Source organism: Pygocentrus nattereri, chromosome 12, assembly GCF_015220715.1.
Source record: "Pygocentrus nattereri isolate fPygNat1 chromosome 12, fPygNat1.pri, whole genome shotgun sequence".
Lineage (NCBI taxonomy): Eukaryota > Metazoa > Chordata > Actinopteri > Characiformes > Serrasalmidae > Pygocentrus > Pygocentrus nattereri.
In genome coordinates, this window is record NC_051222.1 from 21,842,296 (window position 1) to 21,864,412 (window position 22,117).

The window sequence follows — 22,117 nt, forward strand, 5'->3', positions numbered from 1 at the left end:
ATTTTTCAGTGTTGTCCAGCTTTACATGTAAAATAATTCACATATTTAATCAAAATTTTCTCTCAAATGCTAATAGGTCATGCACGCTCATCTGGACACTGAAACTGCCCTCACGTTCTGTGACTATTTTGACAAGGAAAAAGAAACAGACATGCTTGTCTTTCTGCAGCTGTTAAGCAATCTTGCCCTGTCCTAAAATTAGGCCTGCAGCGCAGAGTCCTCTCCACCATGTGTCCCTATGGAACGCTGGATAATTATAGAACCATGGAGTCTAGGCTGTTTTGGAGGAGCTTGGGAGCGGCAGAAGGGGAAGGAGCAGAATAGGATGAAGACTGCTTCCCAGGCAAGGTTTGGCAAAGTAAGCAAGTCCCTTGGGACACAAGAGAACATTCTCAAAAATCATCCATTAGCCAATCAGTGAATATCTGTCCCCAAAGGTGCTAATGTCTTCATTGGAAGAAGTCATTAGACTACATCAACTAGCTTAGATTACATAGTGTCGCTTGGACTAATGTAATGCCGCATACCAAGATCATTTTTTTAACGAATGCTTTTGTGACGTCCTACTAGTAATACCTACAGAAACCTTTCATTAGACTGTCAAAGTGGATGGACTGACATGCCTTGACTTGCTGAGATTCAGAGCTCAGACTGCATGATACATATACCTAATCGTCCACCAGGGGGCAATTTAAGACCATTTACCACTGTAAGAGAAAAGACACTGAGCTGCCTGACACTTTATACCAAACAATATATTTTATTTGTCTTCCAACACCACAGCCCAGCCTTAGGAAGTGGTTCAGTACCAAATTCAATGGAGTTACACATGACAAGCATCAACACAGGAGGGCTGGGGACATGAGGACAACCTATCACCTTTTTCTGTTGTTTTTCATTTGTTTTCTACAAAAAAAAAAAAAAAAAAAATGCCACCCATCAGTAACTCAGCGCTGCACTGCATAGCCGTCGGCTATAGTAATTTCAACGACTGATTTAACTATTACCCTCAGCTTTTTCCCAGATGCCCACCAACAGGGCATTATGTTCACGGCCTTCGAGGGTCACCCCGACTCTGGCAGTTTACATCATGGTGCTTCTGCATCGTGGTTCATTGGGATCTGCAGTCCTCTCCTCTCACCTGTACCCCTGTCCAGCTTACAGAAAAATCTGGAACATGAGCCAGAAACGACGCTGACAGCGTACATCAGATTACTGCTCCTACTGACTGTTGTCAAAGTGTTTTTCTCTACAATAAAAAAAGAATAAAGAAAAAAAACAAAAAAAAAAAAAAAAAAAAAACACTTCTTATTCTTTACAGTTAATTCTTGTTTGTGCTTGTTTTTTAATAATACTATGATCTGTATGAGGTCTTAGTTTGGTTTTATCATACACGGGAGTAGCAAAGGAAATTCAATTTAAAATATTCTGTTCGCCCCCACGGTACACAGTATTTTTGTGGTGTTGTTTTGCCGCACCGTATTGACCAACAGCCACCCCAACCCTCCCCCTTTACAAATGAAGATGGAAAAAAAACCTATAGAAGTCACTGGTAAAATCCCTTTAACAACACAAGTACAGTACACACATACAAAGAGCATTTCTTGACTTGGAGGGAAGTGATGCGATGAGATGTAAACATACAGCCAAGACGGTGCAACTTGTGACAAAATGTTCCTTGACTTTTTTTTCATTTGTTTCCATGACTGTCCATTCAGTTTGTGTTTTTTCTCCAACCATTTTTGCTCAGTTATCTCCCTCCTTTTGATTTTTTTTTGTTTTATATAAAAGTACAATAAACTGCTACTTTCAGGTCATCCTTTTACTTGGTTTGCTGTTGGCTTTATATGTGGCCACACAAAAATTTATTATGGCCACATAGTATTGGGTTAAGAGGACCTTACTCTGAGTCTATTTCTCTGAATCCAAATACATTCCTGATGTTCCAAACAGAGCCAAAACTGGACTAAATGGAGAGGAGGGCACATAACTGTAGTGTGCAGCCATAGTAAGTCCCCTTGTAGCACTCCACCTGCAAAAATGACGTCCATTCTTAAGGGTGAGGAATCCCACTGTATACATCCAGATGTCCATGTGTGTATGTATGTATAAGCACATCAGCCTTATCCTACCCAGGTGTGTTCAAGCAACAAGTGTCCTAGTTCCCACACATTGTCCTACAAGAACACATCCACACATAGCTCTCGTTTTGTTTCTATTTATAAAAAAAGCCTAATTTTCACAGGTTTTGCAGTATCCGGATTGTTTGTTATTTTGTGGCGGAGGCTCGTCATTTCCGTGTAGCAGCTCAGAACATCATCCCAGGGTTCCCTGGGCCTGGGTTAAAGCCCATCCCTGCCATGTCTGCTGCCATCCGAGGCCTCATCTGAGAAGTCATCATCATAGTCTGCTGAGGGCCACCCATCCCTTGTAGTGACATCATCATGTTGGGGGAGCCCACAGGGCCAGGATGGTTGTACATTGGCCGTTCTTTGCCCTGCATCATTCCTGGGCCTCCCATCATGCCAGGCTGTTGGCTTGGTGACAACATCCTGTGCTGAGGCCCCATCATGCCCTGGCCCATGAAGCCTGGCGGTCGCATGGGGTTGTGTCCGGGATTACCCATGGGCATGTCCTGGGGACCCATGTGGCCAGGGCCTGGTGGGCCACCCATGCCCTGCATGGGAAGGCCCATCCTTGGGTTGCCCTCCCCCATCATCCCCTGCATGGGGGGGAAACCAGGCGGACCGGAGTGAGGTGGCTTGCCACCTGGCGCCTCACCGCCACGAGGGAAGTAAGACAGAGTCTGGCTGGGCTTCTCAGAAGGGATGATGCGAGAGAGGTCAAATTCAGGAATGCCTGAGGCACCTGGTCGCATCACCTCATGTAGATCCGAGTCATTGAAGACGCCAGGCATGCTGTTGAATTCCTGGCCCCCGGGCGTGTTGGGCTTACACATTCCTGGTTCTCCGCCAGGCCCATGGGGCATGTTCCCCATCCTTCCTATTGGGCCACCCTCTCCCTGGAAGCCCATCCCATGTGCAAAGCCACCCTGGGGCCCAGGTCCGTTGTGAGGGAAGGGCACCTGCTGAGGTGGAGACTGCCCAGGGGGGAAGCCCTGTCCTCGGTGAGGGAGAACCATGCGACCTTGGGGCATCATCTGGCTGTTGCCCATGCTTGGATCCTGGGAGACAGGAGGCATCATCATGCCATGGGACATCATACCAGGACCCATGGGCCCAGAGTGAGGAGGCATGTTAGGACCCATAGGATTGGGTGAGGGCATCTGATTGGGAATACCATGGGAAAGAGGCTGGGAGCCCATAGCGTTCATGCCCATGGGGCTGAGCGAAGGCATGGGGCCAGAGGAGTTGGGGGTCATCATACGCGGATGGCCTTGGTGATGGTTCACTCCCATACCTGCAAAACAGATGTATAAAAAAGTGAAAAAAAAAAACCAAAAAACAAAAGGTCAGAGGTGATTTATATATAGTAAGGCCATGTAAAAAACTAAGGACTTTGAGAAACATGAGAGAAGACAACTGCGATGACCTCCCTTGCTCACAATTACTGTCGTCTAAATTTACACAACTTTCTAAATTCTCTTAAAGTAACATACTACAGACATTAAAGCCATAAACTCTGCCTTAGGCAAATCAACTTAAATATTTGTTCATTAGGGAGGAAGCAAAAACAAGTCCAACTTGTGTCTAAAACTTCAAATCTTCTATCTCCGTTACTTAACTATAACAAAAAAAAAATAACAAAAAAAAAAGTCTACAGGTAGCACAGTGAAAGGACATTTCCAGTTCAGTGATGCATGAAGCTGAAAACCATAAAAATAAATAAATAAATAAATAAAATAAAATATACAAGTATTTCTGATTTTCTAAACCAACCATAAGTTATGACAGAAGACTTTTCACTTCTTAAAATATTAGAATAACCGGAGACAACTGTAACTTTTACCCAGGTTGCTAATCAGCAGTTTTCAGGGAGTGTATATACTCCATTAAAGATCTGTATTGTCTTACCAGGATTATTACTGTTCATTGATGGCAGGTTTGGTGATCGCGCAGGTGGCGAGTCATCATCTGAGCTGGCCACAGTTTTAATGGCATCGTGGTATAGGGGTGTGGAGCTAGGCATGGCAAACTTGGACATGCGTGACATCATGATAGAGAGAGGGTTCTGGGATAGCGTTGGTTCTGGCGGCATAGTATAAGGACTGCTGGACGGAAGACTTCCAGGAACATTGATAGAGCTGGGCTGGCTGGCAGAATTACTGGAAGGAGGAACGGAAGGAGGAGCACTTCCACCTGGATGGGAGGGGACAAGAAAAGGGAGTTGCTTAGTAATAAGTGATATTCATTTGGTTACAAATATAAGTTAATTGTGTGCATATGTAATTCTCACAGTTTTTAATAAGGAATTAGTATTCCAAGATATGCTGTAAGTTGTACAGGCCTTGTTTGAAATGTTAAAATTAAAAATAAACTGCCATACCTTGCTCCACATTGCCCATCATATTTGGCGAGGTCATGCTGAGCGGAGGTTTGTTATTTTGGGGGATCCCTGGACTCTGCATGGGCGGCTTGGGCGATGAAGTCCAACTAGGGGAAGGGGCAGGAAGAGAAGGCGACTTCATATGGACGGGTGATGCCCCTGCTGAGCCCATCATTGGAGGAGACTTGATTGAAGCAGCTGCAGCTGCTGCAGCAGCCGCTGCCGCTGAAGGCCCACTGAGCATGCCAGCCAGCTGGGAAGGTGTCTGTGGAGACTTTAAGTTACCCGAGGGAGAGCCTAACATGGGCGACTGAACCTGCCGCAGCGTCGGAGACTTGAGTGGGTTGACATTGGGCGAATTTGCCGGGCCGGACTGGACACTCAGGTCGGAAGGCTTGCGACCCATGTTCCTCTGGTTGGGTGGAGGACCTGAGTTGTTTGGAGGTTGATTCGGAGGTAAAGGTGGAATGTGGCTGAGACGACCGTTTCCACCCACACTGCCTCCTCGCTGATCAGGGGGAAAGGGTGGTTCACCTCTGGGGACTCTTTGATTTCCAGGTCCTTGAGGACCCATGCCTGGAAACTGTCGGTTGGGTCCCATGTTGAAGTCACCTGGGTGAGGCTGGTCAGGAAAAGGAGGACCCTGCATCATCTTCTGCTGTGGGCCCATATTCTCAGGAATGGGACCTCCACCTTGCCTCATCTTCATTATCTCCTCTGGACTCATGTTCATTGGTGGCTCTCTCATCTTGGAAGGCATCATCTGAGGACTGGGCCCCATATTAACATTGAGGTTGCCAGGTCCCATGCTGAACTCACCCATGTCACGCCCCAGCCCTTTTACAAACTCCATTCTTGAAGAGGGGCTCATGGGACCTTCACCTGGTATTCTGGGAAACATCATGCCACCCCCATTCCCAGGCTCCATGGGCCTTTGAGTCCCCATCATCCTGTTCATCTCCATCATCATACCTGCCGGTAGACCCATACCTTGCTTATCACCCATGCCTTGATGAAACATTGCTTCCTGTACAGACTGAGGGTTGGGGAACCTCTCCACTCGCCCTCCAGGACCTCCGAACATCCCTTGACCTGATGGGAACCCCCTTCCATCCCCCATCTTGGGCATATCATCAGGCCAGGTCATGCCAGGCCTAGGCATTGCATTAGGCCCTCCCTCCATATCTGGGTTAATCATTCCAGAGAAACCTGGCATTCTCTGCATATGTGGGTGCATTCCTCTGGGACCCATGTTCATCTGCTCAGGGAATGGCTCTGGACCACCCGGACCCCACATTTCACCAGGATTCATTTGGTAGGGAGGCGGTGGCCCTCGCATCATAGCTCTTGGGCCACCCTGGTGGATCATCATATCTCCCATTGGTCTGTGCTGCATTTGTTCCTGCTTGCGCTTCTTCTCTTCATAGAACTCCTGCTGTAACTTCAACCACGCCATCTGCTCTGGTGTCATGTGGTCACCATGCTCTCCACCAGGTCCTGGATGAGAATTCATGGGTCCCGGACCTTGTGGAGGAGGTCCAAGCTCATCAGGTGAGAATGGCATGTCCCTGGGTCCTGGGGGCCCAAAAGGAGGTCCATCCGGGCGTGGACCCCCAGGACCACCAGTTTTCCCTAGACTCTGGGACTGGGCTATCATAGCCTGAAGTGGCCCTTGTTCAGGCTTCTTGGGCCCACCCTCCATCATGGCAGCATTGGGTGGGGGCCCGCCCATGTTCCCTTGCCCCATGGCAGCCATGTCTTTGTCATCAGGGAACAGCATACGTTGTATATCGCGCAAAGTCTGTAGGGAACGTTCCCGGTGCTCCAACTGCTCCTGAGAGAGACCCTCAGGGTTGTCCCCCATGCTGGACATGATCTCATGAGCTAGCTGTTGCTGGTGCTGGGCTGTTAGCTTAACATCTGCTCCTTTGGGCAGGTCAAGGGAAGGGAAGCCCTGCGGAGGGCCAGCAGTGGGAGGCTGGTTGGGAGCCTGGCTACCAGGTGTCCCTGCAAGATTACTACCATCATGTGACCCAGCACCATCCTGGGGGCTGCTGCTGGGGAGGCTCTTCGAGTCCATGCCCCCTGATGCTGGGCCATCCTGAGGAAGGTTGGCTGGTTTAGCCCCTTGGGCTGGCTGCTGAGGTTGAACTGGTTGCGCTGGAGGCTGCTGCTGCGGTTGGCCTGGCTGCGTTGCTTTGGAGGCTGCTTGGTGGTTCTGTTCAGAAGGGTGAGATGACTGCTGTTGTTGGGATGGTGCGCCCTGCTGTTTGGGGTCATTCCGATGGGGTCCGAGCTGATTGTTCTGAAACAGACACAGCAGAAGTGATTTTCTGTTTTTTGTTTGGATATCTGTGATATTGTTAGTCTTTCAATTTAAATTAATTGTTACCAAGGGGAGTTGTGGCTTGCCACCCTTGCCGTTGGAGATATTGTTCATGTGATAAGTTATAATATTTTCGGCATGGCCCGTTATCACTGCCTCTGCCGCCCTGGAAGGGAAAGAGAACACACACACAGTGCATAAGTATTGGTAGCTGTTGCTGATGCACTAACAACTATGCCTGAGGACAAAATTTCCCTCTATACTGAAATAACACAGCTGAAGTATCTCATTAAATTCCAATTTCTAATTAAGGGTTCAGCGTTTATCATCCCAGCCCAACCATTTAAGAAGGAAACTAGTAAACTACATTTGAGTGTGTATAAATGTCTGCGTGTCTGTCCATGCAATTCTATTCACAGCTGAACACGTACAACCAAGGCAAGAGAAGATGAACAGTCAGAGTCAATGTTTTGACACCAGACTCATCGCCTTTTCTATGTAATGTCAGCCCCGTAATGACAAGCCGCTCAGTGGGAGGCCCTCCTTATGGCCACAGCACGCGTGACAGAGTCCCTGAGACGTCTTGTCACCGACTTTTGGCATCCTGCTGATTGTGATCTGAAGGTTTCTCCAGTCTCAGCTACCACGTCAATGTCACTGTTCACACTTCTCATCCTTTCCAAAGCAGAGCAAAACACTGCTAAGCTCAGCAAAAAATAGAAGCCCAGCTTCTAAAATGGACCACAAAATATATTTGCCTAAAGCAGCCATACCATGGAATAGACAGCCAATGTGTCAACAATAACAGCAGCAGCAGAGCAAACAAATGTATAGGAGGAAACATTCTTACTTGTTTGCCATCTCTGTGGTGAAGACATAAACAACCTTTGACCCAGGTTTCTGACTGCTGCCTAAGTCTGATGCTGTGTTCTGTCCTCCAACAGCATTGTGGGTAGGTGTGGAGGCTGAGAGGGTGCTTGGATCTGGCTTTATGTCACTGGAGTTACAGTCTGATAGAAAGGAAAGAGCACAAAAATGTGAAGCACTGAAGTGGATATGCAAAAAGCCACTGGATTTCTAGGACACCACAGGCTAATTTACCAAAAGCACATTTTAGAATGACAAACATGCTTTATATGACAATGTGCTGCCAGTTATCAGCGACAAACCTATGAACCCATGAATAGTACCTTATTTGCTTTTTCCCCCACTGTATCACAAATGTATATGAACACTGAGCCAGACACTTACTGAAGAATCCTGGGTCGTCCTCATCACTCTCTCCCCCTGAACACCAGTCAGCTCCACTGTAGGGCTGCCGTCGTTCAGCAACACATAACCTCTTTGCCCTACTGCCCAGCTCTGCAAGGAGGGAGAGAGGGACAGCAAGAGGGAGAAAGCAAGAGCAAAAGATTAGCTCTGTCCTTAGCATACAGAGCCCACAGTTTTGGTAATTAACAGGTCATAAACAAGTCCTGACTCAAGCTAGAGATAGGCAATATGGAGAGAGAGAAAAAAAAGTAATATGATACTTTAAGACACGTTCACGGTACATGATGTGTCATCAATTTTTTTTCTGGAAAGTCAAATTGTAAAACAATGTAGTACCACAATTAAAAAAAACATTTCACATTCCGCACTGCACAAAATCCAACTAAACATGATTATGCTTTCTTTGTAATAAAACATGCGGCTGGGAAGTGCTTGTGAGTACTAGCAATGCCCGCAATTGTTCTATATATATATAAAAAAAAAAAGCTTACTGTGACATACAGTGACCCAATTTATCAGTATAATGATAAATACTGCCATTCTGCCAAGCCCTATCACATACTTAATCTGAGTCTGGGAAACAAGCCCCAAAAGGTTAATGTAGCTTAATCCAAGACTAAAGTGAGGACTAAGGATATAGGATCTTGTGAAAACCACTAAAGCAGAGGTCCACTGATTTCCAGCGAGTTTCCCAGAACCAAATTAGGAAATAAAATCAAACCAATAATTATATTAATAATACAACCCCAATTCCAATGAAGTTGGGACGTTGTGTAAAACAAATAAAAATGTTCAAATGGATAAACTTTATTGTTTTTTGCAAATATTCACTCATTTTGAATTTGATGCCTGCAACACGTTCCAAAGAAGTTGGGACAGGGGCATGTTTACCACTGTGTTACATCACCTTTCCTTTTAACAACACTCAATAAGCGTTTGGGAACTGAGGACACTAATTGTTGAAGCTTTGTAGGTGGAATTCTTTCCCATTTTTGCTTGATGTACAACTTCAGCTGCTCAACAGTCCGGGGTCTCCGTTGTCGTATTTTGTGCTTCATAATGCTCCACACATTTTCAATGGGAGACAGGTCTGGACTGCAGGCAGGCCAGTCTAGTACCCGCACTCTTTTGCTACGACGCCACGCTGTTGTAACACGTGCAGAATGTGGCTTGACATTGTCTTGCTGAAATAAGCAGGACGTCCCTGAAAAGACGTTGCTTGGATGGCAGCATATGATGCTCCAAAATCTGTATGTACCTTTCAGCATTAATGGTGCCTTCACAGATGTGCAGGTTACCCATGCCATGGGCACTAACACTCCCCCATACCATCAGAGATCCTGGCTTTTAAACTTTGCGCTGATAACAATCCGGACAGTCCTTTTCCTCTTTGGCCCGGAGGACACGACGTCCATGATTTCCAAATGCAATTTGAAATGTGGACTCGTCAGACCACAGGACACTTTTCCACTTTGCATCAGTCCATCTCAGATGAGCTCGGGCCCAGAGAAGCCAGCGGCGTTTCTGGGTGTTGTTGATATCTGGCTTTCGCTTTGCATGGCAGAGTTTTAACCTGCGCTTGTAGATGGAGCTACGAACTGTGTTCACTGACAATGGTTTTCTGAAGTGCTCCTGAGCCCATGTGGGAATATCTGCTACAGAGTGATGTCGGTTTTTAATGCAGTGCCGCCTGAGTGGTCGAAGGTCACGGGCGTTCAATGTTGGTTTTCTGCCTTGCTGCTTACTTGCAGAGATTTCTCCAGATTCTCTGAATCTTTTGATGATATTATGGACGGTAGATGATGAAATCCCTAAATTCCTTGCAATTGCACGTTGAGAAACATTGTTCTCAACAATGTTGTTCACAAAGTGGTGAAACTCACCCCATCCTTGCTTGTTGCCTTTCAGGGATGCTCCCTTTATACCCAATCATGACACTCACCTGTTTCCAATTACCTGCTCACCTGTGGAATGTTCCAAACAGGTGTTTTTTGAGCATTCCTCAACTTTCCCAGTGTTTTGTTGCCCCTGTCTCAACTTCTTTGGAACGTGTTGCAGGCATCAAATTCAAAATGAGTGAATATTTGCAAAAAACAATACAGTTTATCCGTTTGAACATTAAATATGTTGTAGTGTATTCAATTGAATATAGATTCAAATCATCATTTTCTGTTTTTATTTATGTTTTACACAACGTCCCAACTTCATTGGAATTGGGGTTGTAGTAATAGTTCAAGCGGTGATGTACTATTGGTGTTGCAATTTAGTCTAGGACTATACTTCATTCATGTGCAGTAAACATGGTGGTCTCTTTCCTGATATTACAAAAAAACAGGACTATAAGCCTCTGCTCCACAGTTTCTGCTTTTTTCTGTCCAGTGACTAAGAGGCTCTTTGAAGCATTTTACCACCTCTGGGAAGTTTAACTCCCATTGTCTCTGCCCACGACCTTGCTGCTCTACTACCTTGCTGGTCAGTACCATCTGTCTGCAAACTGAGCACACACTCAGCTTCACTGTAGCCAGGATACAGCAGACTATGACCATGGTGAGGATAACAGAGTTAAAATAAAGTGGAGGATATACAAGACTTTCCAGTGTGGAGAACACACATGCTGTCCAAGCAAACAAACACCATGAGCAAACACCCAACAGGGAAAGCAAACATGTTAAGCTAACCTAGCAGGCTGCACACAAGCAAGCAGGAGGTTCATTTCTTTCACACTGCCTCCTGTCCTGCTCTGTAATGCTTTTGCTTTCAAAACACCCCAGGCAAGCTCCGGGCACAGTGAATTCAACTCCATATAAAATAAACAGACCATATTTGCCTCCAATTTAAATTCTTTGGCAATTTTGAAACCAAGAAATTCAACACGCATTCAATTAAAATGGCCACAGTCTCATGGCAAATAATCTCTATGCAGAAGCATTAACCACCAGCAGGGGTCCTTCAGACAGGCAAACACACAGACTGAAAAAAGACTGGCATGGAAAAAAAAGGCAAAAAATGTCTCCCCCCTCTCCCAGCAGGCCAGATGGTATATTCCTTGGCACTTCCTACCCCCAAACCTACACTCTGATGCTTCCACTAAGAGACATACGGGGGTGTGGATGTCTTTATGCAGCACTAGAGCCCTGAGCACAGCGCCCGAGGACAGGAGAGATTCATACACACGAGGACATACAAATGCCAGAAAAACAGCTAGCGTGTAAGTGTGACTCCAATGACAACATATATTTGTACCTTGAGGGGTTCCCAAATGGTAGAACAGAATCTTTGTGTTTTATGAAGATAAATGAAAACATTTTTCTTCTCTCTTTATCTTACAAAAGCAAACAAAATCAGCCATGAAAAAGCTAGGACAGATAGTACAACCGATCAGCAAGCTCATGAAATAAGAAGGAAAACAAACTTCAGACACAAATTACCATACAGTCTTGGACTAAATGCTCACTCTCAAATAAGAACAGCTCTATGTTCTACAAATTTTTACCCAATTTTCTCCCTAGCACACTTATCACCAAGGAGGATGTGGGCCAACACATGCTTTTTCCGTGACACATCATTATCACAGTTGTAGTGCTTTTTTTTAAATGTCATTAATGTCCCCCCAACCTGATACAAGCATGTTTAATTAGGACTGGAGCTAAACTCTGTAGTACCATAGTTTGGAGACCCTGGCTTAGATCCAGCGCTCACAACTACAAGATGACATGATGGCCTCAGAGATCTGTGAGATTTTTCTAATGTTCTGTAGAGTTTGTCTAGCCTAGTAACAAGAATGCATGTCTAGGCAGAGTCAGGATATGTACATTGTGCTCTCTTAGATGGCAAGTTATAGACGACCAAGCAATGGAAAGCAAACTTTAGCTAGTTGGGCCACTAGAGAGAACATTCAACATCAATAACAGGGGTCTTAAAATACAAGCAAAGATTCCTCTAGTGTTTAAAAAGGAACTGCCAAGCCTTTAGGGGAAAAAAAAAATGAAACCATTTACTATACACAAAAGAAATTTGATTAAACATCCGTCCACTGCTGCCTTCTCTGTTCCTACCTTTCTGGTCCCCCTCGTTGTTAGGTGTTCCTGTATCCCTCTGCTCAAAGGACTCAACCGAAGTGCTTCTCTCTCTCTTGATCTTGCTTTTTGCCCCATTGCCAGAGTTCAGGCCTTGTCCATTTTTGAGTCCCATGCCACCCACAGAGCCCTGAGGGCCTTTGGGCGTGTGGCTTCCACTCAGGGCCTTGGGGTCACAGGGAGATGGCTGCGATTGGCTGCTGGCGCCCCCTTGTTTTCCCTGATTGGGCAGTTTGGAGTCCATCTGGGCAGCGCTGGAGGGAGACATCACGGGTGGTGAGCGCACCATGGCCTCCTGCTTGGATTTTGGACTGCTGGAGAAGACAAGAGAACAAGAGTGAGACAGAAGGACACAAATACATAATATAGTACAAAACAACACAATTTGTCTGGACAACAACATAAGCAACTTTTGCACACAATAAGCGTAATAAAGCAATTGTAACTGTTATCTATAAACACTTACCGTAAGTCTACTGGCTCCACTTACAAGTACTAATGTAGGACATGAGAGTTACATACAGTAAAAAGTGTGACAGTATTCAAAGGCTGACAAAGAAGCAACAATGCAAATTTCAAAGAGGCGATTCTTATTATCTGAAGGAATTCCACAGCTTCCCTTCTGAGGAGTTCTAATTTAAGGACAGAGTGAGGAACCTCCGTTCCACCTGAACGACGGCTTGCTTCCTGCCGCACATGACCGGCATTCTAACCCACCCCACCCTGAAGAAATATCTCAGGAGCTTCGGAGGGAAACCCTGACACACACAGGTGACGCACCAATTGCACTCACGGTGTCCTCGTGTGCGAAACCCGCCTTCTCTCTGTTGACGGAGAGTCAAGTTAATATTTAATAAAATACCCTGTTTGACCAGATCAGCCACTAGCTAGCCTGAAGACCAGGCCCTGAATCTGCAACGTCACTTTACCACGGTGACAAGGTACATATCAGTAGGGGGCTGAATATAACAAAGTTTTAGAAATCAACTGAAGCAAGCTAGGTAGGAGGATCCTTCACTACTGACAGGAACTGGCTACAAAGTAATGGAAGCTTATGCTCAACCAATTAGCATTGTGCAAACTGCATGCCTGAACAAAATCAAGGTCAACATTTCATGTGCATACAGCTTACATGATACTAACTGGTGAGATATAAGCACTGCTTTTTAGCAACATTAGCCTTGAAGCTCCACTGTAAAACTGCAGCAGCATAACTTCAGACAACAAACATGTAGTTGATCAAACAAGACATGTGGGATGAGAGGAAAGAAGTACAGTTGAAAAATACTCCCTTAACCTCTGCCAATTAAACGCATATTGCACAAACCCCAACGAGGGGTGGGAAGAAAGTGTTAACAGCAGTCTACAAGTGAAGAGACACTGTTTCACAGACCACCACAAGCTCTGTCAAAATATCAGAGGATAGCTCACCATACTCGCCACACACACACTTTTCAGTTGTCAGTGCAGCACACTGAAGGCAATCAACAACTTTCTGCAAACTGCCACGGTTGCTTGAAATACTGGGTAGAACAGTTGGCAGTTGCACTAAATTTAGATCCAAAATGGCTGGCATTTGAGAAAATGGAGCCAAAAATGACCATAAAGACGAGACCTGCTACAGCATGGCCTCAAGTATCAGTGCAAGACAGCCCCAGCAGGAACCTGGCAAGTTGGCTGCCTGTTCCCTAACCAGCTCCAGAAACATGAGTCAGCAAGGGGCAGCCATTTTGGCTCTGAAGGAGCCTGGCAGGCTTGGGGAAGGGTTCTGGCTGGGCTCAAGTGGGTCAGTTTCATGGATGTTGAATCAGACTTTTGGAGCTTCTCCAGAAGATCCTCCGTGGGGTACTCCCCTACCAAAACACACTGTGGCCGCTGTTACCTCCGCCTGCCCTGCCTTCCTGTCCACAAGAGCCTGCTTACGTGGCGGTGTTTTCACTGAGCTTTCTCTTAAGGAGCATAGGGAATTGTGGGTAAGAAGCTACTTTACTTTTCTGGGAAAGTTCAATAGAGAATCTACCACTTTTGGCAATCGAAAATGACTTGCTGATTAATAACAGTTACACTACTGTAACGGATCTGTTGCTAAGGAAATAATACATTAATAGCTGAAATGGTAACTGTTAAAGGGGAATGCCATTTAAAATGGCTGCTTAATTCAATTGGTAGGATGTACAACAGTCATTCAGAGTGATTTCAGGTGAAACAGTATTTTAAAGAGTCAGAACTGTTCACAGTGGTAGTGATGGGAACACAACACCTTAAATGTTTATTACTTACAAAGGCTCCCTCACAGACAGCTGTTACATGATGTAGGCATTCAGTTTTCTCAAAATTCACACAACATTTAAAATAAATTCAGGGCAGAGAGAAACATGCAATGTGGGCAAAACTGTCCCCAAAGAAAACATCTTTCACAATATTTTACCATCCTCAAAGTGACAAAACTCTGAATAAACCAATGACCGGTTCTTTTAGATTCTGAATAAAATATTTGCATTGTCACTGCTGGACTGAGAACAGCCCACCAAACAAAAATATCCAGCCAACAGCGTCCTGTGACCACTGATTACTAGAGGATGACCAACACAAACTGCACAGCAGCATATGAGCAATCGCCTCTGACACTACTTCTACAAGGAAGACCAAGGAGGTAGGAGTGTCTAATAGAGTGGGCAGTGAGGAAACTGTCACTGCAGTGCTGAAATGATCCACCACCCAAAATAATATCTGCTCACATGAGGGTCCTGATCATTGAAGAAAATAGTGAAAGGGGCTGACAAGTTATAAAGAGAAACATATGAACTACAGTCTGTGAAGCCGCTTTTCTACTGCTTGGTATGGCTCAACGTTTGGTACCTGCTGTGTGTGTGTGTGTGTGTGTGTGTGTGTGTGTGTGTGTGTGTGTGTGTGTGTGTGTGTGTGTGTATATCAAGGGTTCAGACAACAAGACTATTCTGGCTGCTCTATGATGAAACAAGTGGGTACACAAACCTGGTAGCTAACATGACCATGTGTGTATAGTGATTCTCTCTGACCAGTTAGCAGTCTGCAGCAATTTTACATCACGTTCTGGTTTTGGCTCAGCTCGCCTGGAACCTCAACGCAGGTGATACCAAAAATAGCAGCTGATACCAGGTATCAGAATTACAAAGTGGCTTAATTGTTGAACTACAATGTTACCTACACGGTAAGTGGACCTGATAAAAGTGTAGAAACAAAGTAGGCATACTTAATGAAGTGGCTGGTTGATGTAACCACAGGACACATACCGCATTGCTCAGAATTCATTAATGTCTGTTGAAATGGGGAACCACTACAACCTTTTTTTGTTTTAAGAGAGGATCCTCACCTCTGAGTGTTAGCTGACGGAGAGTTTCTCACTTTGGGGTTGCTGGAATGCATTGACGACAGTCCCAGAGCTACCGAGGCTGAAGCAGTAGTGTGCTGGTGAGGGCTGGGTGTGAGTGTGTGTGAGTGTGTGTGTGAGTGGGCGTGTGTGGGCAGAGGTGGCGCCGCAGTGGGTGTGGCCTTGGCCCGGGCGCTGCGAGGCCCAGTGGTGGTGGCTGCTGCCGCGGGGCCGCTGCAGTCCTGGCCCTCCTCCTGCCGTTCTTTGGCTCGTTCCTTCCTGGCCGTGGCGCCGGAAGCCGTTCCGCTGGCCGTTCCCGTACCCGTCGCTGCTCCTGCTGCTGCTGGTCTCTCCTCCTGCACCTCCAGCATTCTCCGTGCGGGCGTGCCTGGAGTCTCCCCGCGGAGCCCTCACAGCCCCTGGCCACACTGTTCACACACAAAGAAGAGGAAAAGAGCATGTTTAGAGCAGCACTGCAAAGTGCTTTAAGGAAAGAAATCATTTTCTTGGCAAGTTCCTACACAAATTACCAACCTACTTAAAATGTCTCTGAATCAAAAAAGATTGATTGCATCTACACTGAAAAATACTGAACAACACTAAAAATACCTCTTTAAAAAAAGATTTAAGTTTAATGAAAACTACAAAAACAGTAGAAACAAAAATGTGAACTACAGTATTCATAGACATATTAAAAAGGTGGCCCACAAAGTCTTCTGTGCCCTTCAGCGAAACTGATTCAACGCATGCAAAACATCTACATACAACCAGCCTCTGGTCACCCCTCATGAAAACGCAGCCATTACACCAATAAACTTAGCATCATGCTAAAATGATTCCTCACAGCCCTTAGCAAATGGCAACAAATCCACAGGTAAGAGCGACACATGGAACAAAAACTGGAAATCATTTGCACTAGTACTGCCAAATCAGTGCTCGAGGGCTTCCTATAGGCTTCCAAACATGGCTACATCTAAAGTATGGTTACTGTTTTAGAGACCAATCTGTTATACTACACTGTTAGAAATAAAGGTTCTGTGCAGGTACACTTTTCATTCAAGGTACAAGCAATGTAAATGGACCCTCAAAAGATACAACAGTGGTTTTAAAGCCCAATTGTGTACCTTAGATAAGTTTTTCCAGGTGAAGCGTATATAATTGCACAATTTTCACAACCTAATGTTTTAAAACAGAACAAAAAACAAAAAAAGTCTGGAGGCGAGACGGGGTGTGTGGAGTCAATACAATTTAGACAATATTTCAGTGGATTATGGTACAATTATGTTCCCGGACTAAAGGTCTCTGACACCTAGTGACACCGGTGGTGGGGGGTTTACTGCCCCAGTGACAGTTGAGCACCTTTATTTCTGAGAATGCATCATTAACATGTTTAACACGACTGATGATTGTGCTGAATTCTATATCGCCCCATATGGTAATCAGTGAACTAGTCTGCCTTAGCCTAGCTAAACGGTTTAGCCACATCTCTGAAACTCTTTTCACTAAGGCAGCCTGTCTTTATAACTAGAGATAATCAACTACACTCACGTAATCCTGCAGTGACCCCTTGTGCATGCTAACAGGAACTCCTGGGGCAAGTTATCGGTTAAGACAACTACACAAATACTTGACTAGCATTAGCTTGCACATGCTACCCTAGTTTCTCTCAAAGCTCAAGAATGGGTTAGAGGAGCGTTAGCCGGTATATGAGGTTATTATGGCAATGGTAACACCTTGTGTCTCCACAAAGATTTCACTCTTTACACAAAACATTTACTTGAAAAATACAGAAGAGCCTACCTTCTGGTCATTGAGGCCTATGTGCAAATATAATATTTAGCTACACCTGGGTAATAAATAGTTACAAGCTTCATTTATTTTAATTCCCATTAAAACTGTAGTATAGTACAAGCTATTCATTTTTCAGGACATATTCCTGAGGACATCCCATGTGAGGTAAGTCTGAAAGGATGTGCAGATGTCTGCAAGCTGTTACTCAAAAAAAGAAAAATGGCCAAAAAAATGAATTGAGAAAATAAATTGTGAATTAAACAAAAAGCTACTGCTGTTCTCAGAGTCCAGACCTCAAGCTCACTGAATGGGTTTGGAATTATGTGAATCAGGAGAAGCAGTAAATACAACCATCTTATGAGACTGAACTTTGGAGGTGTGTAAAAACATCCCTGCAGATTTCTGAAAAGAAAAAAAGCTGTAATACAGGCCAAAGTTTGGACACAACAAATACTGAAACAACTGAAAATAGTATATTTAGTTGTTGAGGCTTCTATGTAATTCTATTTCTGAAGCAAATACACATGAATTAATCTATTATATTACATATATAAACATACTCTGTACCCCTCTGCTCAGAACATGAGAAACATCTCAGAAAGCTGCACTGTCAGATTCCGTTGTCATCCAGAAAATATTCCGGACGGGGTCCAAGATACACAAATGATGTAAACGGCTCCCTGCCCCCCTCAGGGGAAAGGGCAGGAATGAAACGGGCAGGAATGCACTAAACTGCTCTCTCCCACCTCAAGATCAACAGACTTCATATTTACAAATAAGCAGCAAGCATGAGCATCGACTAAGTTGAGACAAGTAATCAAACACTAATAAGTAAAAGTAGACCCATCACTATTGTTGATATTAGTAATGACAATTTACCAAATGATCATGTAATCAGTTTTTTTTAAAAACAGGACAAAGAGAAATGGGCTTACCAATAAACCATGAACAGCCATCCAAATACTTCAAAATAATATACCAGAAAAAAATAAACTAGGAAGCCATTAAAAGTAATGCCTCAATTAAAAAAAGAATCCATATAAATGTGTCTGTCTCAAGGCTGTCAATAAAAACAGAACAAATTTATTTCACAGCTGTATTTCATCAACATAACGAAATTGGTATGATCCAACAATAAGGACAGTTGCCCAAGCTGGTTGACTAAAAACATGTCTTACTAAAACTGACTCGCCTTGTTAGATGAGCACACTTCCCTACTGGTTCCTTTTCTTTGTGCTCGTTTAAAAATGAAAGATTTTATTTGGTTTTTGCATGGAGTCAAAACATGGCCTTTGTTTGCATAATAAAATTATATATAATAGCAAAAAACAACCACCACCACCAGACACGATACACTGATATCAAAATCTGATCATACTGGCAGACAAAAAATATATACTGACTTCCGACAGACAAATTTGACTGGTATCAACGCAACGTCTGATAACGCAGTTATTGTGTTTTTGAAGCGGAAAACACTGAGGTTTTTTTTATATTCCTGCATTTATATTTCCTGCTTTTGAAACACTACAGAAACTCACTATATCACCAAAAGTATGTAGACACCCACCCCCATTACTGATTTGGGGTGATTCAGAAACACCCATTGCTAACAGGTGGATTAAAAATCAAGCACATAGCCATGCAATCTGCACAGACAAACACTAGCAGTAGAACGGGTCATACTATAGAGCTCAGTGACTTTAAACATGGCGCTGTCACAGGAGGTCACCTTTCCCATAACTCTGAACTCATGGCAAAGGCGACCTCCTATGAATGACTAGGTCTGCCCCAGTCAACTATAAATGTTACTGTAAAACTGTCTAATCTATGGACAACAAAAACTCCACCACAAAGTGGCAGACCATGCAAACATACAGAGCAGGCCGCTGAGTGCTGAACAATGTATAGTGTTAAAATCACCTCTCCTTTCCTGCATACCTCACTACAGAGTTCCCTACTGCCTCTGCAAGCAACATCAGCACAAGAACGTGTATCAGGAGCTTCAAAAGCTGGTTTCTATGGCTGAGCACCTGCACACACGGCTGATGGTATCTGCCACTGGAGCAGTGGAAACGCGTTCTTTAGAACAATAAATCGCACTTCACTATCTGACCGTCTGATGGACAAATCTGGGTTTGTCAGATGCCAGGAGAACACTACCTACTGGGACAGTGCCAACAGGAAAGTTTGGAGGAGGTGGGATAATGGTTTGGAACTGTTTTTCAGGGTTTGGGCTAAGACCCTTAGTTCGAGTGAATGTCAATACTAAAGCATAAAACACTTTTTTAATGGAATTTTTTTTAACCTTACTGCAGTAGAAAAACAATGTATATAATTTGTATCATAAAATCATATTTAAAAAAGCTACAATCATTACTTTGTTTCTTAGCAACATTATTGCTGTGTTTTATCCAACAGTGTAGGATTTTAATAAACTGTGGTTATCTTGCTGAAACATGTCTAGACACATTGTCAAATATCAAATTAGGATTTACACAAAGTGCAAAAACACCACTTAAATCCCTGCTGCTTTGATAAAGATAAAAAAAATAAATAGAATATACCATCAGAAACACACACACACACACACACACACACACACACACACACACACACACACACACAAAGGCTACATCATTAGACCAACGGCTAAAACGCCTCAGGGAAGAGGCTGAGAGCCACTGCTGTGATTCAGTGATCGGTTTCATTGCACAACCCTCGCCCCCCCTCCCCCCGTTAGACTGCACTGTACAGATACCGAGAGACCACACTGAGATGCAGTCACAGAGGCTTTTTTGAGCGGCTCCAGCAGCAGCAGACAGCCTGGACGTCAAAGCCCTTGCTCTGCCCAGCCAGAGACACCGCTCTACACACACATACGCCCACCAACAGCGTTGCCACAGCAACATGTACAGACAGAACCCTGAAGCTGCACAGCTTCAAGACACACACTAAAGCCAGTCTGAGGTGCTAGTGGGCTAGAATGCACATTAGCCAATGGTGGGGAGGGGGGTGTTTTTTTTGCATTTCTACATTTTGTGGTTTTTACTAGAGAGCCAAAGAGACACTGCTGGAAGGCCAAACCCTTTATATATTAAAAAAAAAAAAAAAAAAAAATCCTCCCTCACGATTTTCCCCCAAATGAAGCCTCAGTTAGTAACTACAGTAAGTAGTAATCTGAGTTACTGTGTTAAGTTGGCTCATCAAAGCAATCAATATAAAAGAGTTTGAAATTGACACTACAATGAAAAAAAAAAAAAAAATATTAATGCTTAAAAACTGAATGATGAATGTCTTCACATTTCAAATAATAATGTAACCGAGACTAAGCTTAGCCTTAAAGGGAAATTTCATCGATTTTTCGAAAAGTATATCTGTACAGTGATGGTGATAGGAACCAGGGGTCACAATGTCTACAATGCAAATAAAACCAGTTTATTCCATGCAAAAAACTAAACAGAACAAAAGTTCTTGTGTTGTTGAGATGTCAAGTTGGTAATAGTGCAAGAACCTTTTTGGGTGCTATGTAGAACCATTTTCAAAAAGGTTTTCAGAAGCATCTACAGCACATTCTCCACCAATCTGAAGAACCCATTCATGATGCAAAGAACTTGTGCAAAGGGTTCTTAGAATTTCTATATAGAACTATTTTCTGTACTGAAGAACCCTTGTAGAACCATCTTTATTATTGTATCATTGTACATGAATTATTTCATATATAATAGTGCAAAAACGAATAATTATGCCAAAAAATAGAATATAGTTTTTTTCTAAACCGCTATTAACATGTCTTTTCTAATTGTTATAGAATATTCAGGTTCTTTGACAGAATATTCAGTAAGTTAAAATAGCTGCAGTCCTGCACTTTGCCTGTTCACAGAGCTCGACACAGTCTCATGCTCAAACTCCACATTTTGCAAAATTGTAATTGCAACTATAAAACTAACACATATTTACAAACAATAACCAACTTTTTCTTCACATCTTTTGGAGAAACTGATGATTCACTGCGATCAAGACTGACATCACTCACCAAAGACTACATGCAAACAAAAGTTAACAAGCAAAAGTGGAGAAAGAGCAGGCAGGATATGAACTGCAGTGTCAACAGCTTTGCTCCCAATTTGTTTGATAACATAAAACAAGAAAGCAACATCTCGCAAGTTCAGTGTTCCTGTGTAGCAGAGATTTAGAGATAAAGTCGTATGTTCTGTTCATTTTGAAAAGCAGTGCATCAACAGCATTTATTCAGTCCGAACTCAAGTATATGTTTTTAAGTAATTGCCAATACCAATCAATTATGATACCATGTTGTTACCCAATTAGAATTAGGTAATTGAGAACGTAAATGAGTGCAATGTACCCTAACAGTTAAATCATTCAAATTGAGCTGATTTCAACTGAAGTGCATTAGTTCAATGGTCTCTTTCAACACCACTCTCTGTAGCACAGTGACAGCTAGTTGAGCTGTAACTGTAACTGGTCCATGCAACATGAAACGCACTCGTACAGACAGCTTTTTCCATGGACAATTATGAATAAAGTCATTTCATTCAAAACACTGTGCACCCACATACTGAGCAAACTTGCTGAGGAACTGATGTACAGCAGCTTTGCTAATTTGCGCCACACTGTGCACTGAAACTAACAGCAGGCAGTGGTGTACACAGTAACCCTAACCTTAACCCTTGGCATATACAAACTTTAGCAGCAAATGTCGAGCTTCTTGCCTCCGTTTTAGCCTGTGTGTCTCAACCTGTATTGGGTTCTATGCATTTAAAAATGGGCTAAAAC

At 43.8% G+C, this 22,117-nt stretch overlaps 1 protein-coding gene across 4 annotated transcripts in view; it reads right to left on the reverse strand.

Moving 5' to 3' along the window:
* Nucleotides 1-737: 737 nt before the first annotated feature.
* Nucleotides 738-22,117, reverse strand: part of bcl9 (BCL9 transcription coactivator) — a 62,115-nt gene continuing 40,735 nt past the window's right edge. For 3 of the 4 annotated variants that reach the window (XM_037543175.1, XM_017699003.2, XM_017699004.2), the window contains 8 exons: nucleotides 15,533-15,957; nucleotides 12,160-12,494; nucleotides 8,084-8,194; nucleotides 7,683-7,842; nucleotides 6,899-6,998; nucleotides 4,507-6,811; nucleotides 4,035-4,319; nucleotides 738-3,420 (listed from right to left, as the gene is read on the reverse strand). In XM_037543175.1, coding sequence (XP_037399072.1) covers nucleotides 2,309-3,420; nucleotides 4,035-4,319; nucleotides 4,507-6,811; nucleotides 6,899-6,998; nucleotides 7,683-7,842; nucleotides 8,084-8,194; nucleotides 12,160-12,494; nucleotides 15,533-15,900 — 4,776 coding nt within the window. In that variant the 5' untranslated portion in view covers nucleotides 15,901-15,957 and the 3' untranslated portion in view covers nucleotides 738-2,308. The remainder of the gene's footprint in view (nucleotides 3,421-4,034; nucleotides 4,320-4,506; nucleotides 6,812-6,898; nucleotides 6,999-7,682; nucleotides 7,843-8,083; nucleotides 8,195-12,159; nucleotides 12,495-15,532; nucleotides 15,958-22,117) is intronic. The other variant, XM_017699005.2, reaches the window with a different exon arrangement.